Below are 19,840 nucleotides of genomic sequence, written 5' to 3'. Positions count from 1 at the left end.
GTTTCAACATGTAACTGGTTTCACTTGTCATAGGTGTGGTCAGAGATCCTCTCTTCTCGACTTAGTGTTCACTCTTGACACTAATTCCATTCAATTTGTACAACACCACTCCCGACTGGGTTCTAGTGACCACGAGTGTTTAACTTGGCAGTACAAATGTTTGTTTGACAATAATCCTACTACTGAACATCAATCAAAGATTTACAACTACTGGAAAGTAGGGCTGAGCGATACTACCGTTTTAGCGATATATCGCGATATTTTGAAAGTATCGATATCGCGATATTTTGTTATTAACTATCGTGATACCATGCCTTACATTAAAAATCCATTTGTTATGCAGTACTTGGCTAAGAATCCTTGTAAATGATAAAGTCCACCCATCTGGTTTCCCCTGCAGAGAGGTGTGAACACCATAACAACCTCAAAGCATGTGTTACAATAACTGTTAATGTAAACAAGGATGATAGTGGCTAGTTTGCTATCACCTATAAGGACTTCCTGCAGGAATGCTAAGCAATAAGCTATGTGGCACCAGCTATGATTGACTTATTTGTAAATATCGTGAACTAGTCAGTATCGTGAATAGTGCCTTTAGTATCGATCGTGATACTAAAATGGCAGTATCGCTCAGCCCTACTGGAAAGGGAATTACTTATCAATGAGTGAAGAATTTAATGAAATTGATTGGGAGTTGCTATTTAGCAGCGATAATATTGAATTGAACTGGAGCCTTTTTAAGGAAAAGGTTACATCTGCTATGGACAAGTACATTCCTAAAGTTACTAAAAAAAGTACCATCAAATAAACCCTCATGGTGGTCAAACGCACTTGCGAGTGCTATCAAACAGAAACAACAGTTGTACTCTACATTCAGGCATACTCGTTTGTCCTCTGATTATGTTACATATACCTCAAAGAGGAATGAAGTCAAGTCTATGGTAAGAACTGCACAGGCCAAACATGAGCAACGGTTAATTGAAAGGTTCCGTACTAACCCCAAAGCTATGTATGTATATGTGAGGGACAAATCTGGGGTTAAACCCAAAATTGGACAAGTTTTGAAATCTGATAATACCCTTACTAGGAGTAATGAAGAAACAGCTGAAACTCTAAATACCTTTTTTCAATCAGTGTTTACAAGTGAGTGCTACACAACTGAGAATCTCACTGCTGGTGTTAATGATAACCAATTGTCTGACATATGTATAACAGAAAATGAGGTTTTTGAGGTGTTGTCATCTTTGAAGGCTAACAAGGCCCCTGGACCAGACAATTTGCACTCACTGGTACTAAGAAACTGTGCTGAAGTGTTGGCCAAACTACTTTTCTTATTATTCACACAATCTATCAGTACTGGTATGCTTCCTGGAGACTGGAGAAGAGCAAACATAACACCTATTTTTAAAAAGGGTTCTAAAGTTAATCCAGAAACCTATAGGCCTGTTAGTTTAACATCTCAGGTGATAAAGATTTTAGAAACTTTGATTAGAACTAAAATAATGAAGTTTCTGGATGACAGTGAGGTCATTACAAGGTGCCAGCATGGTTTTAGTAAAAAGAAATCTTGTTTTACCAATCTTTTGACAACTCTTGAGGATTGGACTTCTGCAGTTGACCAGGGCTATAGTGTTGGTATTGCTTACCTCGACTTCAGTAAAGCATTTGATTCAGTGCCACATCAGAGACTACTCCAAAAGTTGACTAGTTATGGCTTATGTGGTAAGGTATTGTCATGGCTTGAAGGCTTTCTCTTGGATCGTTATCAGAGAGTCATTTTAAATGGCTCTTTTTCTAGCTGGTGTCCTGTAACAAGTGGTGTGCCCCAGGGGTCTGTTCTGGGGCCATTACTATTAACATTGTATATTAATGATATTCCCAACATTGTCCATACCAATTTGAGCTTCTTCGCAGATGATTCTAAAGCTTATGCCATCACTAAATCATTGGAAGACTCCCAACAACTACAGGCTGACCTTAACAGTATACAGGATTGGTGTCAAATATGGTTACTGAAACTGAACTTGCTGAAATGTAAAGTTATGCGTGTAGGTCATTCATCAATTGCTAGTGAATATGTACTGTGGGATAATGATTCTGGAGAATTTGTTCAGCTGCCTGAAGTTGATCATGAAAAGGACCTTGGAGTATGGATATCTAGTAACTTGAAGCCATCTTTACACTGTTGTAAGGCTGCAGCTTCTGCCATGAAGGTTCTTTCCATGATTAGAAGATCGTTTGTTAATATCTCAAAGGATTTATTTACCTTTTTGTATAAAACATATGTAAGGCCTCTTCTGGAATATTGTTCAGCTATTAGGAGTCCTTATCTTGCTAAAGATATTGACGTTTTAGAGAAAGTGCAGATGCGAGCTACAAGGTTGATTAGAGGCATTGGAAACTTGTCTTATGGTCAGAGATTAAAGTCCTTGGGTATGTACACCTTGTTTCGTCGTCGACAATCTGGCGACCTTATTGAAGTCTGAATGGTTTTTATAACGTCAACCCTAATGAATTTTTTACACCAGCTGTTAGTACCAACACTAGAGGCCATCACATGAAGATGTTTAGATTGAATGTCCGATCTAATTTCTTTACTCAATGAGTTATCAATCATTGGAACAATCTACCTAAGGAAATAGTTTCCACAAACACTGTTGCATCCTTCAAGGCAAAGCTTGACAAGTACTGGGACAGTACAGGCCATGGATATGAACAATGGCTTACAGCCTAATAACATTTTATTGTACTCTTGTACGTGTATCCATTATGCTAATAATAATAATAATAATAATTGAAAATGTTTTGGGTCACTCTGAAAGGTTTATAAGTGCTAGCAAGGAGAGTGGAATAAAATGTTCTACTGAGAAACATAAATGAGGAAAATAATTTCTTAGGATACTGTATAGTGGGTTATAGTAGTGTCCAAAATTTCCCGAGAAATTTAAAAATAGCGGCAGAAGATTTAGCGATTGAATGGCAACATTAAAATTTAAATCTCGCTTTTAATCAAGATACGCACAAAAAATCCGATATGGAAACACTTGTAACAAGTGTAAACCAGTTTTGTTTCAATTTTGCAGAGCAAAATCAAAGTGATTCGTAGTACATGGCGTCATACACGCAACCGTTGCATTGCTTTGCCTGCTGTCTTTCGCATCCCTGGTCGTATCCATCGTTAAACTATACTCTTCATGGGCTGGGAGAAAGATTTAATTGAGAATTGGACCCTTGCTAGCAGGCCTGCAGGCTAAATCGCAATCCCATTTAGTTTGAGCCGAGGTTTGAGCCATTTGTTAGTTCGGGTCACATGCACCTTTCCTTATCCACACTTCTTGCTTCGACTCACATTAACCGTACACAGTTTTATTCCTGGCTTTAGCTGGGCAAACGTATCTTTCCAGAGTGCTCAGTGATGAAGCTGCAGCCTTAGACTAAATCACGCGATAACGTTATTATCACTGTGCCAAAATTCTTGCAAATTAAATTGTAGTGAATGACCCCAATGCTAAAAGTAATTCTTCGCTATTAAAACCCGCTATAAGGTATTTTAATTACCGTATTGCCTCGAATTATGGCTGGTCTCATATAAACGACTGGTCTCGTTTAGTCGCCGGGGTTGATAACAACGTGACCACTATGAATGCCAGTTTGTAGTATTCATAGCTTTACTAGACATCATTTAATATCAACTGAAACCTTGTTGTGTCAACAGAAACCTTTTATAGCGATTAACCTCAGACTTAGTACTGCTTTTGGACGAGCAATAGGTACTTTAAAGAAATAAACGCCCGGGCCATAATTCAAGGCAATACGGTATTTATAGTGTAGCAGTTGGTTACACTGTATTCACAGTCTCCAGCATGAGAAGGCAGCTGGAGTGGTGAAAGTAACACATGTAGCTACAAAACACTACATTTTGTAGGAGTAGTCAAAATACTTAATTCTATATAACAGTCAATTGTCATACCTAACATTGTTCTGTACAGTAGTCTAGAACTCTTTGCTTGACATCATCTTCACATAGCACTTAAGTGTATGTGAAGAGGATAGGTTTGCACACAAAGGAGGACACAGGTAAGTCCATGAAGCAATGTATGTACAGTGGTCCCTCCATTATCCGAACTCATTGGGCCCTATATAGGTTGTTCAGATAGTGGAAATTTCAAGCCCATACATCATACAGTACGGCTATCAAGTTACGCTGGCATTAGGCAGGTAGGCAGGCAGGCAGTTAGTCAGTAGAAAATTCCATTGAATAATTAAAAAAAAAATCTCGTAACAATCTATTGGAAGTAGTTAGGGTTGTGGTGAAAGCACTTTTGGGCTTGGTTATACCAGGAGCGCATCAAGTCCTATGGACAAGGGAGCGTGTAACTTCGTACACTACCAATACTACGGACAAAATTCAAACATGGCGTCCAGTGTTACCATGTATATAATTGGTTACATCATTCTTACACGCAACAGGTATACACTGAATGGGCTGCTACTCCATCGTTTAGTGTGAAGGTAGTAAAGCTGCTTTGATGGGAAGATCGTTGAGTTGAAGGTAAAGCTTGGAATAGTCAAACGGAGGAGTAAGTTTGTGTGATAACTAATTGTAGAAAGACTGTCCTGCTAAGCCTGTGCTACTGTTCCTCCGTCGTGCCATTGAACTTCGTTTCCATAGCTTTGCTTCGTCGCAGCGGAAACATGACGTATTCAAACATGCGCTTCCACATAATATCCTAATTAGGAAATTTAAAAGTTATTTATTATAGTACATGGCAGCCATGTTTGAATTTCGTTCTTTACGAAGCTACATGCTCCCTTGTCCATAGGATTCAACACGCTCCTGGTTATACCCAACCAACACTGCCAAGGCACCAGGATTGTATTGTGAAGCTGGTTTTTGGGTGATATTTTGGCCAGAAAAAGCCAAACCTACATGATCCCTAATATGCAGTACTATGGCTAAGACTACAGGCTTGATTTTTTCACTGTTTGATGTTGGTCCCGAGATGTGCCTTTTTGCATACCGCAGTACATACAATGTACACATCCTTTGTGTCCCATTTCTTTTTGCTGAGAGCCCAAGGTGTTAATTCGCGGTAGCACAATGCATGGCTTCCCTATGTTTGTAAACGGGAATTGTCCGTATTTTCTGTGGTGACTGGATTGATGGTAAAGGCGCTTCTAATACTGTTCTTTGTTTGTAACTCTGTGGTTGAAAATAGGTGAAAGTGAAACATAATGGCCACTTCACTTTCGAGTCAGTAATTGATAAATGGGGCATGCATTCAGATGAAAACGTTAACTCTGGCGGCCCATCCTTTCTTTTGATACAGTATTAAGGGATCATAGAAGAAAAAAGTAGGGAAACAAGGGAGGTTACCTACACCTGCAGATATACTAGTGAACATTCAATCCTCTGTTTCAGTCATGGGTACAGACTGAATTAGGGATTAAAAGTTCAGTAGTACATCTGCAGGTGTAGGTGACCTCCCTTGTTTCCCTATTTTTTTCTATGATCCCTAATCAAACTTTAAAATCCTAATTTTTCCATATACACAGAGCTCACTAAAATACTTTAATAGAACTTTAGACGAAATAGTCTAATAGAACAGTCATTTCACAGTTCGGATAACAGAAGGTTCGGATAATCGATGGCCGGATAATGGAGGGACCAGTGTACCATGATATGCCAAAAGGCACTTGTTGAGCTGAAGCAGTGTTGAACAGTGAAAAAATCAAACCCATAGTGTTACCCAGTATCAAGTTACGCCTGTCTGAAGGTATCAGTCCATCCGTCCGTCCATCAGTCAGGCAGGTAGCCAGTAGAATACTCCACTAAATAATTTTTTAAAATTTTGTAGAACCTATTGATTGTACTGAAAGCAATTTTGGGCTTGGTTATACCTAACCAATGCTGCCAAGGTACCATGAAGGCATTGTAATTGTGAGGCTAGTTTTAGTGTGATATTTTGGCTAAAAGAGCCCAAACCTTCATGATACAGCACGATACACATATACACATCTAATTACATACATACATACAGATGTACAGACAGACATACATAACATTACATACTGGTTTTCGCCATGAAAGCCACATGAAATAGCAAACCAATAGCAGGAGAAGAAATTGATAGTGCATGTGACAAGAGAAATTAGCTTGATAGCCAATATTTTCCCTTCACCATAGTAGAGGCTCTTGTTCATGTTGTTTGCTATTACTACAAACTGGATAAAAAATACACATTTACACACTGTATGTATGCATGCATGTACTGTATGTAACACTTTCACACCTTAGATCAAAGCAGCTTCCCGGGTTACACCTGGGCAGCAGTAGAGTGTATTCTTGAAGAAATTACAGACGAGGCGCTCAAAATACGTGCGGTAAGAAGCCCAATGCTACAATACAAAAATATCACGTTTCCGTTCTTTCCACCAGACCTGGTACACCAGCAGCCAATTCGTGGATATGTGGTAATCACCAATAGATGAGTAATAGCATACTAGAAGTACAACCTCGTAGCTGGTCTACTTTCTGATATCGCAATAGGACGCCCCATCTGCTCGTCCACGCACGTCACGATATAGCGGGTACTGTGATAAATATTTCAAAAAGCAGACCAGCTACTCCATTGTGCTTCTAGTATGTCATTATCCATTAATAGACCATTGCCATACTGCCACGAATTGGTTTTCTCTCTACCTCTGGTGTCAACAAACTACGGGCCAAAACGAAAATTTTTCGGCGCGTCTTTTCACCATCACAAATGCACTAAACAGCCACTTAATGGCAGTTTGGTAGTCGCCTATCAATGGAGAATAAAGTACTACAAAGATATGAGCGTAAATAGTATAGTTTCTGAAAAAATGACCATGGAGCCTGCCAAGTCGCTACACAAGATGAAGCATTCCACTGCTACAACAGGAAGTAGACCAGCTATGAGTTCATGCTTCTAGCATGTTGTTACCCATTCATAGGTGGTTACCACATAATCACAAATAGCTGCTCCTGTACAAGGTCTGTTAGAAAGAACGAAGATGCAATTATTTTCTATTGCACCATTGGGGCTTTATCCACACGTCTCAAATAAACACCACAAGTGTCTTAAATAAATGCTGCATTTGTGACGTCACGTGAATATGCTTTATTATATAGACTTTAAGGCCAAAATTGACTCTCTGTGTGTGGGGGGGGGGGGGGGGGGGGAGGGTCGATTAATACTCATGTGATCAGTATGCACAACTTAGGTTTCACCATGAACTCCACTCAGACAGAAAGCGTTTTGTTATTATTGCTATACTACTAGTTTAAAAAAACATTGGGCTAAGGTGAGAACTAGTGGTATAGTTTATTCACCAATCATTTCCGCATGTTTCCAAATACGGATCACACTCCCATCACAAAGCTACCACTCTGCATGAAGTAACCACCCAACAAGCAAGCTTACCTATCTAGGCCTTAAATAAACTCTGTAATTATTCCATCAACAATTCAATACCACTAATTAAAACATTAAACTCATGTAACCGAAATTCTCTGTGATATCTCTAGGATTTATCTAATCATCATAACTGAACATAACCAGAACGTACTAGCTGCTGACCCATAATCGAAATTTTTAGGTATGCATATATAATATATCCAGTGGTTGCACTCTGTATTGGCTTGGGTGATTGATTGCTCTGTGCAGGCTATCAGCCTGGGAAGTGTTACATATTAGCTGTAACAAGGGGTTTCCAGGTTTTGCCCGATATGCATGCCCTCATGCCTGTGTTACAACTATTACATTATGTATGTATGTATGTATGTACATACTGCACATACGACCTTTGTGGAATTAGTAGGGCTGGGAGATAATATAGATAAAAATATAATCTAGATATCTAAATCATGTATCGTAAATAAGATAACAAATTTGATAATAGTAAATCTTCATAATCTATTGTAAATCAACCACAGTCAGATGGAAACCTTTTGGAAAGATGTCAAATTATTTTATTTGGGGAAGTGATAAAATTTCTGGCTTAACTAATAACAAGCACCAAGTGACTTTGTCACCAATGTAAAACTTTGTTTGCAAAACAATCCTATGATGTCACATTATTATCGAGATAAAATGGTTGTCACTTATCGAGACATAGGTTTTACTACTATTTAGTAATCATATTAATATTTGTGAGGTTTTTTGTGCCAATGACAAGATGATAACTATGATTTTGAAGTATGCCAAATATAAATAAATAAATAGGCTAATAGCAGATGTGCACAAGTGATTGTCTAGATGTCACAAATGCAGCTCAGAAGTGCAAGTGCTTTAATAGTTGGTATGTCTTGTACACCAAGAGGTTTTCGCCCATCACTGGGTATATACATGACTTGGCACAAACCATGGCTGATAAGTGATTGCTTATACCAATGCCTATATAAAGAAAACGTTGTTTGTGACATTCTTATTGGTGGCAAGTCTCCTAATGCCAACCTTCAGCTGTTTAGAAGGTTCTTAGTAACAGACTCCAGCATTGTAAGCACACAAACAAATGCATTAAAATGCTGTTTGTATCACTATGCATAACATACATCCAATAATCTGTAAAAGTGTGGGTGTCAACAATAGGCTAGTTTTAAAAAGATGTGATACTAAAAGGTAGTGGCAAGGCTGCCTAGGTCCAGTCATGGATTTTTCTCCTTTCTGCAACTTTTCAAACACACTTAATATAACATCTTTAATTTCCAAAAAGTGTGTGAGTGTGTTTGTATGCATGTATGTATGTTTGTATATTTGTTTGCCTTTCCGCACCCACGTGAACAAAACTTTGTTCGCTAAAAACAGCCTTTATGTGAGAAATAAACAGCCTATAAACTTCTGGGCAGGTAAGCTATGGTTTAAGGCGGCTAATATGTACCGGTTTGAAATACGGGTGAAGCGTATTTATAAGGATGCAGTGAAGGCCTTTCCCAATGGGCTCTACGTACGTCAAATAGCCGAAAAACAACACAGCTGGCCTCCTAGGCTACTGGGTATTCCTTTGAGTCGAAAAGGGGCGTGCTCGTACGAAAATGAAGAGCAGCTTTGAGGCTTTGCCTGGGGAATTTGTGTAAGAAAATGGTAAAGACAAACTATAAAACAGGTAAGAAGATACCTCTGTGCATTACTAGTGGGTTAAAGTGGTTTGTTCGAGGTACACCTCCTTAGCAGTGCATAGCACGCATTTACAGAATTACAAAATATTCATCAATTACAAAATACAAATTACTAAATTACTGTGATGATTCAATTTTGTATGTAGCAACAAACCAAAATAAATACCAATTCCAGTTAGGTTTGTTTGCTGCATGGCGCCTGCTTTTAGAAGCAGTACAACATCAACTTGTTATAAATAAATACTTAATATTTTCGTAATTCTTGGCTGCAACCCTTTGACATCCAAAACTACTGTAGCTTATAGCTGCATTTCTTTCACAGTTGCGCTGCTTTGGATTAGACATCATTTATAGTCATACTTTCAGAAACCTACCATATGATCAAGATTATATTATACAAAATAGGTGTATTATGGAACCTTGATATGATCATAGATATAATAAACTTTACAACAGGATTGGAAACGGAAGTAACTCACATGATGTCTCTGTACAAACTCCCAATGTGATGTAATGAGTTCGAAAAACCACCTGTGTTTCACTTGTGCAAGTGATAGTTGCTATAGATACATGTGTTGCAAGCTCAATTGTAATGGCTTTCTTTGTCAGCTGTTCGTAATTTGTCAGCTCGTAATGGGACAAATGTACATAGTGGCATGAAACCATGTGTTACAGGGGCAGCACTGTAAGGCCTAAGGTAAGTAAATTACAATATGGTCACACCTTCTTGTGCTTGTAGAGTTTTTGCAAATTTTCTGTGTTAGGAAGTAGCTTAACTTGTTCTATTTCAACAATTATACCCAGCATACTGTGTAATTAGTCACTTATATCATATCTATTGCCACGCTTCCCAAATTCACTAATTTGCAGTTTTCACTTGTAGAGTTTTTATTGAAATCTAATTAGTGTTGTAGTTGCAAAAACCATATAGCCAACCAGCTAGTGGTGTAACTTATAACTGTGCTAAATTAATGCCACACAAGATATGAAAAGAATTGGGAGAACTCATAAGAACTATGAGAGGACACACTCGTCCACCAAGACATACAGAAGCCACCCAAATTATTATTGATACCACCAAGTACTCTACCATGCCTGCCCTCCACTAGAAGTGCTACCATACCTCCACTGCCCTCCAGTACAAGTGCTACCATTACACCGCTGCCCTCCACTAGAAGTGCTACCATACCTCCACTGCCCTCCAGTCCAAGTGCTACCATACCTCCACTGCCCTCCAGTACAAGTGCTACCATTACACCGCTGCCCTCCACTAGAAGTGCTACCATACCTCCACTGCCCTCCAGTACAAGTGCTACCATACCTCCACTGCCCTCCAGTACAAGTGCTACCATTACACCGCTGCCCTCCACTAGAAGTGCTACCATACCACCACTGCCCTCCAGTACAAGTGCTACAATACCACCACTGTCCTCCACTAGAAGAGCTATTCAACCACCACTGTCCTCCAGTGCTACCATACTACCACTGTCCTCCAGTACAAGTTGTGTTCATTGCAATGATCAGTCTTATTCAGTAACTGTGCGCACTTCTAACTGTGAGATCCTTACAAGTGAAACGAAGTGCAAGCATTGTATGGAGTGTCGAGCCACCCGTCTCACATTATGCAATCGTTCATCATTAAGATCAAGTGCAACTTGTAGTAGCCATACTAATGACAGGTATGTTTATAAGTTGTGAGTATATATTCAAACTCAGACTGTAATTGGTGAACCCACCATTGATGTTTATATAGTATATAGCCTCTGTACAAAATATGTGTGTGATACACTATAGCTGTATGTATATACCTTCCAATTCCAATGGTTATCTGTAGCTATGCTGTGTATATACATAGATACATGAATGGGCCTCAGAAGGAAGAGAAGATAAAGAAGAAAATCAATCACCTTAAAAATGAACTACATGCTGCAAGAAAAGAAATCAATAGGCTGAAAAAGAGAATAGAGGAGGTCACAGCAGTTCAAGGCATTGTTCTAGATGAGGCATTACAAAGAGATCTACTGAATATTATGAGAAACAATCATATCAACATTCATCAACAGTTTCTGAGGGAAATTTTCAGAGAATTTTTTGGGACCAGCAACTGCAGGCTGAAAAGGTGGGAGATTTAAGATAAATAAGGTGGCACCCAGCAATGATCAAATGGCGCTTGAATTTAAGGCTGATATAATCAGCAGCATACCATGCAATGAGATCATCTGGTTTTGTCACACTAGCATCAGAATGCGCCTTAAGAGATTATACTAACTACATAAAGGGATAGCTTGGATTTCAACCACAAGTGTTGGAAATGCTTCAGACGGAATCAGACAACCTTCCTGAATCAAAATGGTATGTGATACTAACTCTCGATGAAATGAAGATCAAGGAAGTCATTGTGTTTGACAAGAATACTGGTGAAATGATTGGATTAACTAACTTTGGTGATATTAATAATGCTATTCAAGATTTACAAAAAGACGACCATCCACCTACTGCAACACATCTCCTCACTTTGATGGTTCAAGGAGTGTTCATTCACCTTGAGTTCCCTGTTGCACATTACAATTTAACAGCAGGTAAACTGTTTCCTATTGTGTGAGAAGATGTACAACATTTAGAACAAATGGGCTCCAGAGTGATAGGAATAACTGCTGATGGAGCAAGCCACAACTGAAATATTTTCCGCATGCACAGGAAATCAGATTCAGACAGCTCTTATGTTTACAAGACAGAAAATCCATTTTCAGGAGAAGAGTATTTATTTATTTTATTTCAGACCCACCACATCTGATCAAGAATGTTTGCAATTGCTTAAGCCAGTCGTACGGGCATGGATATACCAGGAAACTTTGGGTAATTTACATGCATGCTGTTTGACTGTAGATAGATTTGGCAAGTATTAAGCTAATTTAGTTTACCACAGGCCTAAGTCAGTAGCTAAGACTATCATAATGTATGCATGTCAAGTGGCTGTCCTATTAGGGAATTTTGAGTAAGGTGTATGTTCTATTAGAGAATTTAAACAGGGCTCTGTATATAAATGAATGAGCTTCAGTTATCCAAACAACTCACCTATCTGAACACCTTTACCCATTGTGAGACATATTGGGGTGTGGATAACCGAGGATCAACTATACATATTGCATGTTATATAGCTATTGACAACTAGACATCCACTATGGCTGCTCAGTTTAGTGGTGCTACATTTTTGCCAGACCTAATGAGGGAGCATGTTGAATTGACATCATTTTCCAGGATGTATATACAGAACCATAAACACATAATATTTCAACTCTAGGTGTTAAGCGAATCTGTAGCTGATGGGCTACCATATTATGGTGACCCAGACACAAAGGCTACACAGAGAAGTTTCATCATGTTATGGATCGTTTCTTTGGTTGCTTGAATGTGCGCTGCCTGGATGGGAAAAGAAAAAAACTTGAAACCGTACACTGATCCAGATGATAAAAGATTAAGGTAAAATAACGGATGCATACTGTATGAAATCAAACTTTAACTATTAAATAAATAAATATATATATATATATATATATAAAGAACTTTGGGTGGGAGTATCAAAGCAAAAAAGTTCTATATTTGCCATAAAGGCGCAAGTGTTCTATATTGGGCAGTTATAGAACACTTTTATAGACCACAGTTCTATATCAGGTAGTTATAGAACTGCCAGGTCTATTTTGTAGGCTGATAGCCTACTTTGAGTGAGTAATCACTCATTCTGGCCAGTACAACCAATCAACCAAGGCAGTCTAGGCTGATAGCCTGACTGCACTGGCTGACCAGTCAACCCAACCAGTAAGAGCCAAACCACTGGATTTAATTTATAGACACACTTGAAGATTTCGATGATGGTTACTTGTGGTCAGCAGCAGTGAACGTTCTTAGTACGTTTTGCTCACATAAACGGATGAGTCCTAGGAATATCACGGAAATATGCTTATTAAAGTACCACAATCAAAAACTTTAAGTATTGAGAAGACGGACTAGACTCACAAAACGACTAATGAAGGCGCAGCACAGTGCAACGCAGGCGAAACACAGGCGCAATGCCTATTCTACTGATGATAACACTCCTTCGTGAGTTTCTAATTGTTTCGTGTGTCTTGTGTGTACCTCAAGTTGACAGTTCTCTATACCAGATAAAGCACTGTCTTTCACTCATGCTATACAGGAAATATAGCACTCAAAGAGTGGTCTCGAGACGAAATATAGCACTCGGCTTCGCCTCGTGCTATGTTTGTCTCTCGCCCACTCTTTCGTACTATATTTCCCGTATAGCACTCGCGGCAGTGCTTTATCTAGTACATATATGTTTACATGGATAGTGGTTAGAAGAGGATTTTTTGCAATACTGGAGACAACATTACACAGGCATTTCCAAAGATTGCACCAATGCAAATTAGCAGGGAAACTCTGGAAGGATTGAGCATTATGGGTAAGTGATGGCAAACATAAGCTCACTGTGTATTTTGTTATATAACATGCAGCAAAATCATTTGTGGATATGACAAGATACCTGCTCAAGAAGTTCAAGGGAAGTAAGCTTTTTCTTTTAAGTGAACGAGTATCACAAGACACAGTAGAGAATTACTTTGGAATGCAGAGAGCCAGGGGTTGAAGGAATGATAATCCTACAATTAAGTAGTGCTTAGCTCTCCGGCTCCAAAATTCACAAGCATTGGATCCTGTGAGAGGTAATTGTTCACAGAAAGACATCTTTACGATGCTCCAGTGGATGCAGTAAACGTGGCTTTGAACAATCCACTGCAAAAAGGCTAAGACATGCTACACATTGCAAATGAGTATACTTTTGCAGTCAATATCAATTATACTATATTTATACTCTTGATATGCAAGAGTGACTGTATTTAATTACATAGACTTAAAGTTAGTAATTCTCCTCAAGCTCTTGCTCTTTTTTGTGTCTCTTTTTGAGCTCTTCTTATATGATTCCAACCATGAAGCTGCTAGAGAAATCCTTTGATTGTTATCCACAAAGTAATGATCTCTTTCAACAAAGCACATGGTCATCAATGTCTTTTGATATGATACTCCATTTAAGTAGCACTTGCTTGTTCTTCAAACTAAGCTCCATCATGTTTCTTTTGATGGTGTCTTCTTGTAAATTGCTACTGTTATATGTGGTATAAAGCAAGTGGACCTCAAGAGCCAAAACGAATCATCATTTGCAGGAAATAAGCTTCCTCGATTGACTTTCTCAATCCACTTAGTTGTGTAGTTATGGATGCTACTCTCATCTCCAGCCACTGCTATGTTACCTAAGCAAGCCAAGTATGGTGCAACTCTCTTTTCCATCTTCTTTTCATACTTCTTCAGCAGCACATGTGGCACATATCCAGATACATATCTTAGTGCATTTAGTTCATCATCATTGTAAGTCATCTTGGGTGGCTTGTCACTAACAATTGCTGCACTGCTTGGCTCGGCTCTGTTGTAGAAAAATGGGTCTTCATAAGGCTCTCAAGTTTACTGTTTGAGCTGCTAGTTGGTCATAATTCAACCCAATGCATTGGCAAAATGTTTTCCACAATGTAGGGAGGGTATGGCTTCTCGTGTGATGAAATTCTTGCCATAAATTTTCTTGCTTTGTGGTACCACGGTAGCTAAGTCTTGGCCTTAGAAACAACAACTGTGACGTAGCCGAAACACGAATGTTATAGTGCGTGACTTCCATTTCCAATCCTGTTGTAAAGTTTAATATATCTATGATATGGTTATGCATTATTAGTCCCAAAACCAGCCCATGTCCCATTTAACTGGTGTTCAGACTTGTTTTTTGTTTATCTTCTTTTATTTTTTACAAGTAAGTGAGATGATTAAATGCAATGACTTTATATCTAGGAATTCCTTCAATTTTTATGCATTAAGATTTTGTAAATATTTGAAATCAGTATTGAAATACAACTGCTCTGTTAGAGTGCAAAATTTTGTGCATTTACATACATACATTTGGTTCTCACCCCATGATCTTTATCCAGAATTATAATATTGACAGTTACGGTGGCGGTCAAGTGTCCGCCCACTCAATTATTAAATTTAAAAATACCCTGTGATTTCCCAACTTATTATCGAATTTAGTTTCGCTACCGAAATAAGCACTAAGAAAATGGGCTGTTCTGCATTGTTGTTGTAGCACATCACAAACGGCGAAGGTTCAAGAACGATTTTATAGTAGGATGAATGGCGCAACTTTATTCCATCATGCCAACCCCTAGAAAATGGGCTGTTCTGCATTGTTGTTGTAGCACATCACAAACGGCGAAGGTTCAAGAACGATTTTATAGTAGGATGAATGGCGCAACTTTATTCCATCATGCCAACCATTACGGGGTCCATATCCTAGTACTGACTTTCTTTTCATGGTGTATATGTTTCTGTGTATTTAGAGTTTGATTGCGAATCAGCTAAAAGTGGAAGCGAGAGGAGAGCTCAGAAACTTGGACCGAAAAACACTGCACTCACAAGTTCGGATCACTACAGCGATACGCGTGCACATTCACATACCTTCAATCTTCCACAATAAAACTTTATAACCGATTCTGACAATTGCTTTGGCAACAAAGTTGATTAGATCGAAGAAGTTTCAAGAATGCATTGCACGGAATTACATAGTATATTGCATCACCAACACACATGTTTCTATTAAATTCGCAACCTTGTGTTCAATGATGTTTACGACTCGAAAATGGTGGACCATTATGGCCTGATTTACTTGACGAGCAACTCTTATCTTTGATCATGAGATAAAGTGTGTTTAATGCCGGTTCTTCTATTTATTGTCTCTGTCACTTTAGTTTTGGAGGCTGGACAATGTTGGTGTACTTCACTGTTATTATTACAGGCGATACACCACTGAAACGTGTTAGTTGTGTCTCGCTGCAACTGGAAGTATACATGCTAATTCTGTCCAGGTCTTTAGCTAGCATTAATAAGAAAATTTGTCTGACAATCCATCTCGTGTCAACGCATCTGGAAATTATTCTCAAGGTTTATGTGATGCTTGCCAATAAATCAGGTATGAGTTCAGTATATATAAGTATGGTTTTATACAGTAATAATATAATATAAATATTCGTGGTTAAGGTTGTGTACAAAAATATAATTTATGTACTATACTGTTTAAGGTGACTCAAGCCGTCGAATCGGTTGGCAACTACTAAACACTGGATCAGCTATCTCTGGAAGTAGATATTCCCTGTAGAAGGATCTTAGCTTGGGATACACCGTTGTCCAGAGTTTATCATCGCGTTCAATTCGCTGTAAAGACGTTCCATGTGGTGTCCAGATAAGAAAGTCACACCAGGGTAACTGTGTAATTTCTAATTGGCCTTGAACTTGGTAATAGTAGTTGTGTGTTTTCTTTAGCATGACTTGACCATCTGTTAAAGAACTACAAAACTGATTAACTTCCTGGCATGTGACTTCAGGTGTCATTGTTCTTCCAGAATATGGACATTTTATTTCGAATAGACCGAATCGTCTTCCTTCAGCCTGGATAGGATCTTCAACAACACCATCAGGAGAAGCAGCCAACCACGGATGCGTTTTACTTATATGATACCAGTTCTACTGACTTGGTATGATGGACCAAACTGCTGGTCATGTGAGTTACATACCACTGCCTTGCGGTGTTCTCATGTGATCGTCCCCATTCTAGTGCTGGAATTGTACCTGGTGGTGGTTTCTACAAGATGGTTTCTACTAATTTTTCAAAGTTTTCATGACGTTTTATTACAGTTCCAAATACAGATGCAGTCAGGCATGATCTTCTGAGTTGCTGCCATAGACTGTTGAGGGATGGATCTTGGTCCACAGTTTCTCTTGTGAGTTCAGCAGCCTGTTCCATTGTGACTTGTAAAGATGTTAGATATTCATTGTAGTATGTATGGTGCGAAGAACGGAACTGTCTCCATCTCCAATTACTTCTGTATATCAAAGACCGTGCATACTCTCAGATTGTCTAAATCCTGTGGCAATAATATCTGATTCCATAGATGTAGATGATCCTGACTAGTTTTTAAAGCATTTGTGATCAGGTGGTTTGGTATGTTTCTTGTGTGCTATAGAGCATACTGCACAATACTTGTTTTTTACATCTATGTACAGAAGCTTTTTGGTAGCAGCACCAAATATGACTCCTACTCCAGAATTCGCATTGTAGGAATGCCCGTGGGACCTTTTGGACCATCCTCCATCAACTATTACAGTAATAGCTGGTACGACATGATGGTATTGATTGTTTTGTATTGCTAATTCTCTCTCCTCTTTTCCAGCTTCCAACATGAGTTCATTCAAGTAGTCCTCAAAAGCTGATCCCAAGAGCCTCTCGATGTCGATGAATTTTGGCTTGGATATTGAAGGAACTCCAATGGTACACATAACCTCCTCAAGGTTACTATGACCACCACCTACTGACATCTGTCCCATCACAGCAGCTGCATTAGCTTCGTAAGTAGATCTGATAGCCCCTTCTGGTATTTTTTTTGCACTCTCGAAGGTGTGAACTTTTCTTTAGTATAGCATGTATCGCTAGACTCATTTTCACAAAGACAGGAAAACCTCCACAGCCACTACCATCATGTAGCCATTCTTTCGCTCCGTTTACGGAAAGTACGTAACTGCTGTACAGTGCTAAAAATAAATATGTGCACTCATTACGATGTGGTGAAACTGTTCAGCACTTCTAGAACTTTGTATGTAATGCGCCCTATACACTAAAACCCCCAGGTGCACAACTCAGCCTGCTTTTATATCTTCTGCTGCTTCTCAGGCTGGGGTGGCTGCTGCTGCTGCTGGTGAGGAAGCTAAGGACAATCGCTATTTAGATTCTGTTACCAATGATGGAGGTGACTTTATTCCTCTAGTATGTGAATCATTCGGTGTTTGGTCTCCTTTTGCTTTGTCCACTCCTTTTACAATTGCTGCCGCACTACAGTTAAAAATGGTTTGTCTCGGAAGTTGGCTAGGAGGCAATTGTTGCAAAGGTTATCAGTGACTTTATGGAAATACAATGCCAAAATGGTCCTAGATACTATGCACTTTGCTCGGAGGACACGATAGATTTTGTTTAGGTTTTATAATGTAGTTAAGTAGGTGTAACTTGTAAGTAGTTTAGTTTATTGTAATTAGTGTGGTAGTTTGTAATTAGCTAGTCTTTGTATTCTAAAACCCCCACACTAGTTGTTGAACACAAATTTTGCATTCTTTCCTTCACATCTTCGGTTGCACGAAACAACTAACCTTCAGTCACAAACCAACAAATAGCTGAATCCTTTAGCAATAATTTAACGCTTTATAAGACTTGTAATAGTAGTCTCAGTGTTAAGAACAACTGCAGTTCATACTTGGTAACGTTGACATAAATCACGTGACCGTACCAAGCCCGTAACCATAAAATGTATTGCGTTTCCAATCCATTATGTATTCTAGTATCTATGTTCAAACCAACTTGTTGAGATGCACGCGAAGAATTGTTTCCATTCATTATTATAATGTAGGGCGTGCGCTTTACCTGAGGCACTTTAGCCGCTTGACTGCCACCTTAACTACATGCAATTGTTCTATTGTTCGTACACCATTACATATGATGAGCTTTGCATTAAAACTCCTTGATATTTCATCTGACTTCCATTCCATTAATAAAATTTGTGTCTTCACAGTATACTGAGGTTTGCAAGAAAATTCAGCTACTTTTCATTAACAGGTGTGACAGCAAACTGCAGTCATGAAATTGTGCATAACTTGTAATCTTGCCCCCTTACCACAAGGGTCTGGTGACCGTGAGTATTCATCAATCCCCACAATCAATTTCAGCCTCAACGTCTATATAATCACTACCCAGTTGTAGCCTGGCTACATTCCGTATGTAGCCCGACTAGCTGGGCTACATACGAAATGTAGCCTGGGCGGCTCCTTTGATCTGAGGTGTGAAAGTGTCATATGATATGATATACTACCATGTATCTTGATATACATACCACACATACCTTCCATATTTTAAGCAGCCGATTAAGCTTCAGAATAGTAACAGAACGCCATGGATTGTCAAATGCTGGGGCAAAAATTTCAGTTGGTAAAACTGCTAATACATCCAAATAAAATGTGGCACTCCAGATGTAACTCCTTCTTATTTCTTCTCTAGTCATAATATGACCTGTCAATAAACACAAACACATACTATACGTTACTATGTCCGTACATACATATGTATGTATGTATGTATGTATGTATGTATGTATGTATGTATGTATGTATGTATGTATGTATGTATGTATGTATGTATGTATGTATGTATGTATGTATGTATGTATGTATGTATGTATGTATGTATGTATGTATGTATGTATGTATGTATGTATGTATGTATGTATGTATGTATGTATGTATGTATGTATGTATGTATGTATGTATGTATGTAAGAGACTGTACTGAACAGTGATATAACCTCAGAGTATTAGAATGTAAAAGAAGTAGCTACTCTTTGATTTATTATTAACTTGTAAAATGTTACTTACATACGTACATGGTTCTAAGAAATTCTCAGCCACACCTAGATATCAGTCCTTTTAGTATTTGCTTGCACTGTTTGTGAACATGCCCTTTTATTACTACAGACTACTTGTTACATGATATAGTAGGCATGCTTGCTTTAGTGTG

General features: G+C 38.6%; 1 protein-coding gene and 1 long non-coding RNA gene across 4 annotated transcripts in view; one reads left to right on the top strand and one right to left on the bottom strand.

Moving 5' to 3' along the window:
- LOC136249247 (uncharacterized) overlaps positions 1–19,840 on the bottom strand; it is a 112,806-nt gene that overhangs the window by 59,643 nt on the left and 33,323 nt on the right. For all 3 annotated transcript variants that reach the window (XM_066041210.1, XM_066041212.1, XM_066041211.1), the window contains 2 exons: positions 19,171–19,337; positions 6,074–6,225 (listed from right to left, as the gene is read on the bottom strand). In XM_066041210.1, coding sequence (XP_065897282.1) covers positions 6,074–6,225; positions 19,171–19,337 — 319 coding nt within the window. The remainder of the gene's footprint in view (positions 1–6,073; positions 6,226–19,170; positions 19,338–19,840) is intronic.
- LOC136251893 (uncharacterized) lies at positions 17,083–17,629 on the top strand. Its single transcript, XR_010699249.1, has 3 exons — positions 17,083–17,228; positions 17,291–17,400; positions 17,458–17,629. It is a non-coding gene; the product is annotated as an uncharacterized lncRNA (long non-coding RNA).

This window comes from Dysidea avara, chromosome 3 (genome assembly GCF_963678975.1).
Source record: "Dysidea avara chromosome 3, odDysAvar1.4, whole genome shotgun sequence".
Classification (NCBI taxonomy): Eukaryota; Metazoa; Porifera; class Demospongiae; order Dictyoceratida; family Dysideidae; genus Dysidea; species Dysidea avara.
The sequence above is the reverse complement of the archived record's forward strand: the minus strand, read 5'-3'. Positions and strand labels throughout refer to the sequence as shown.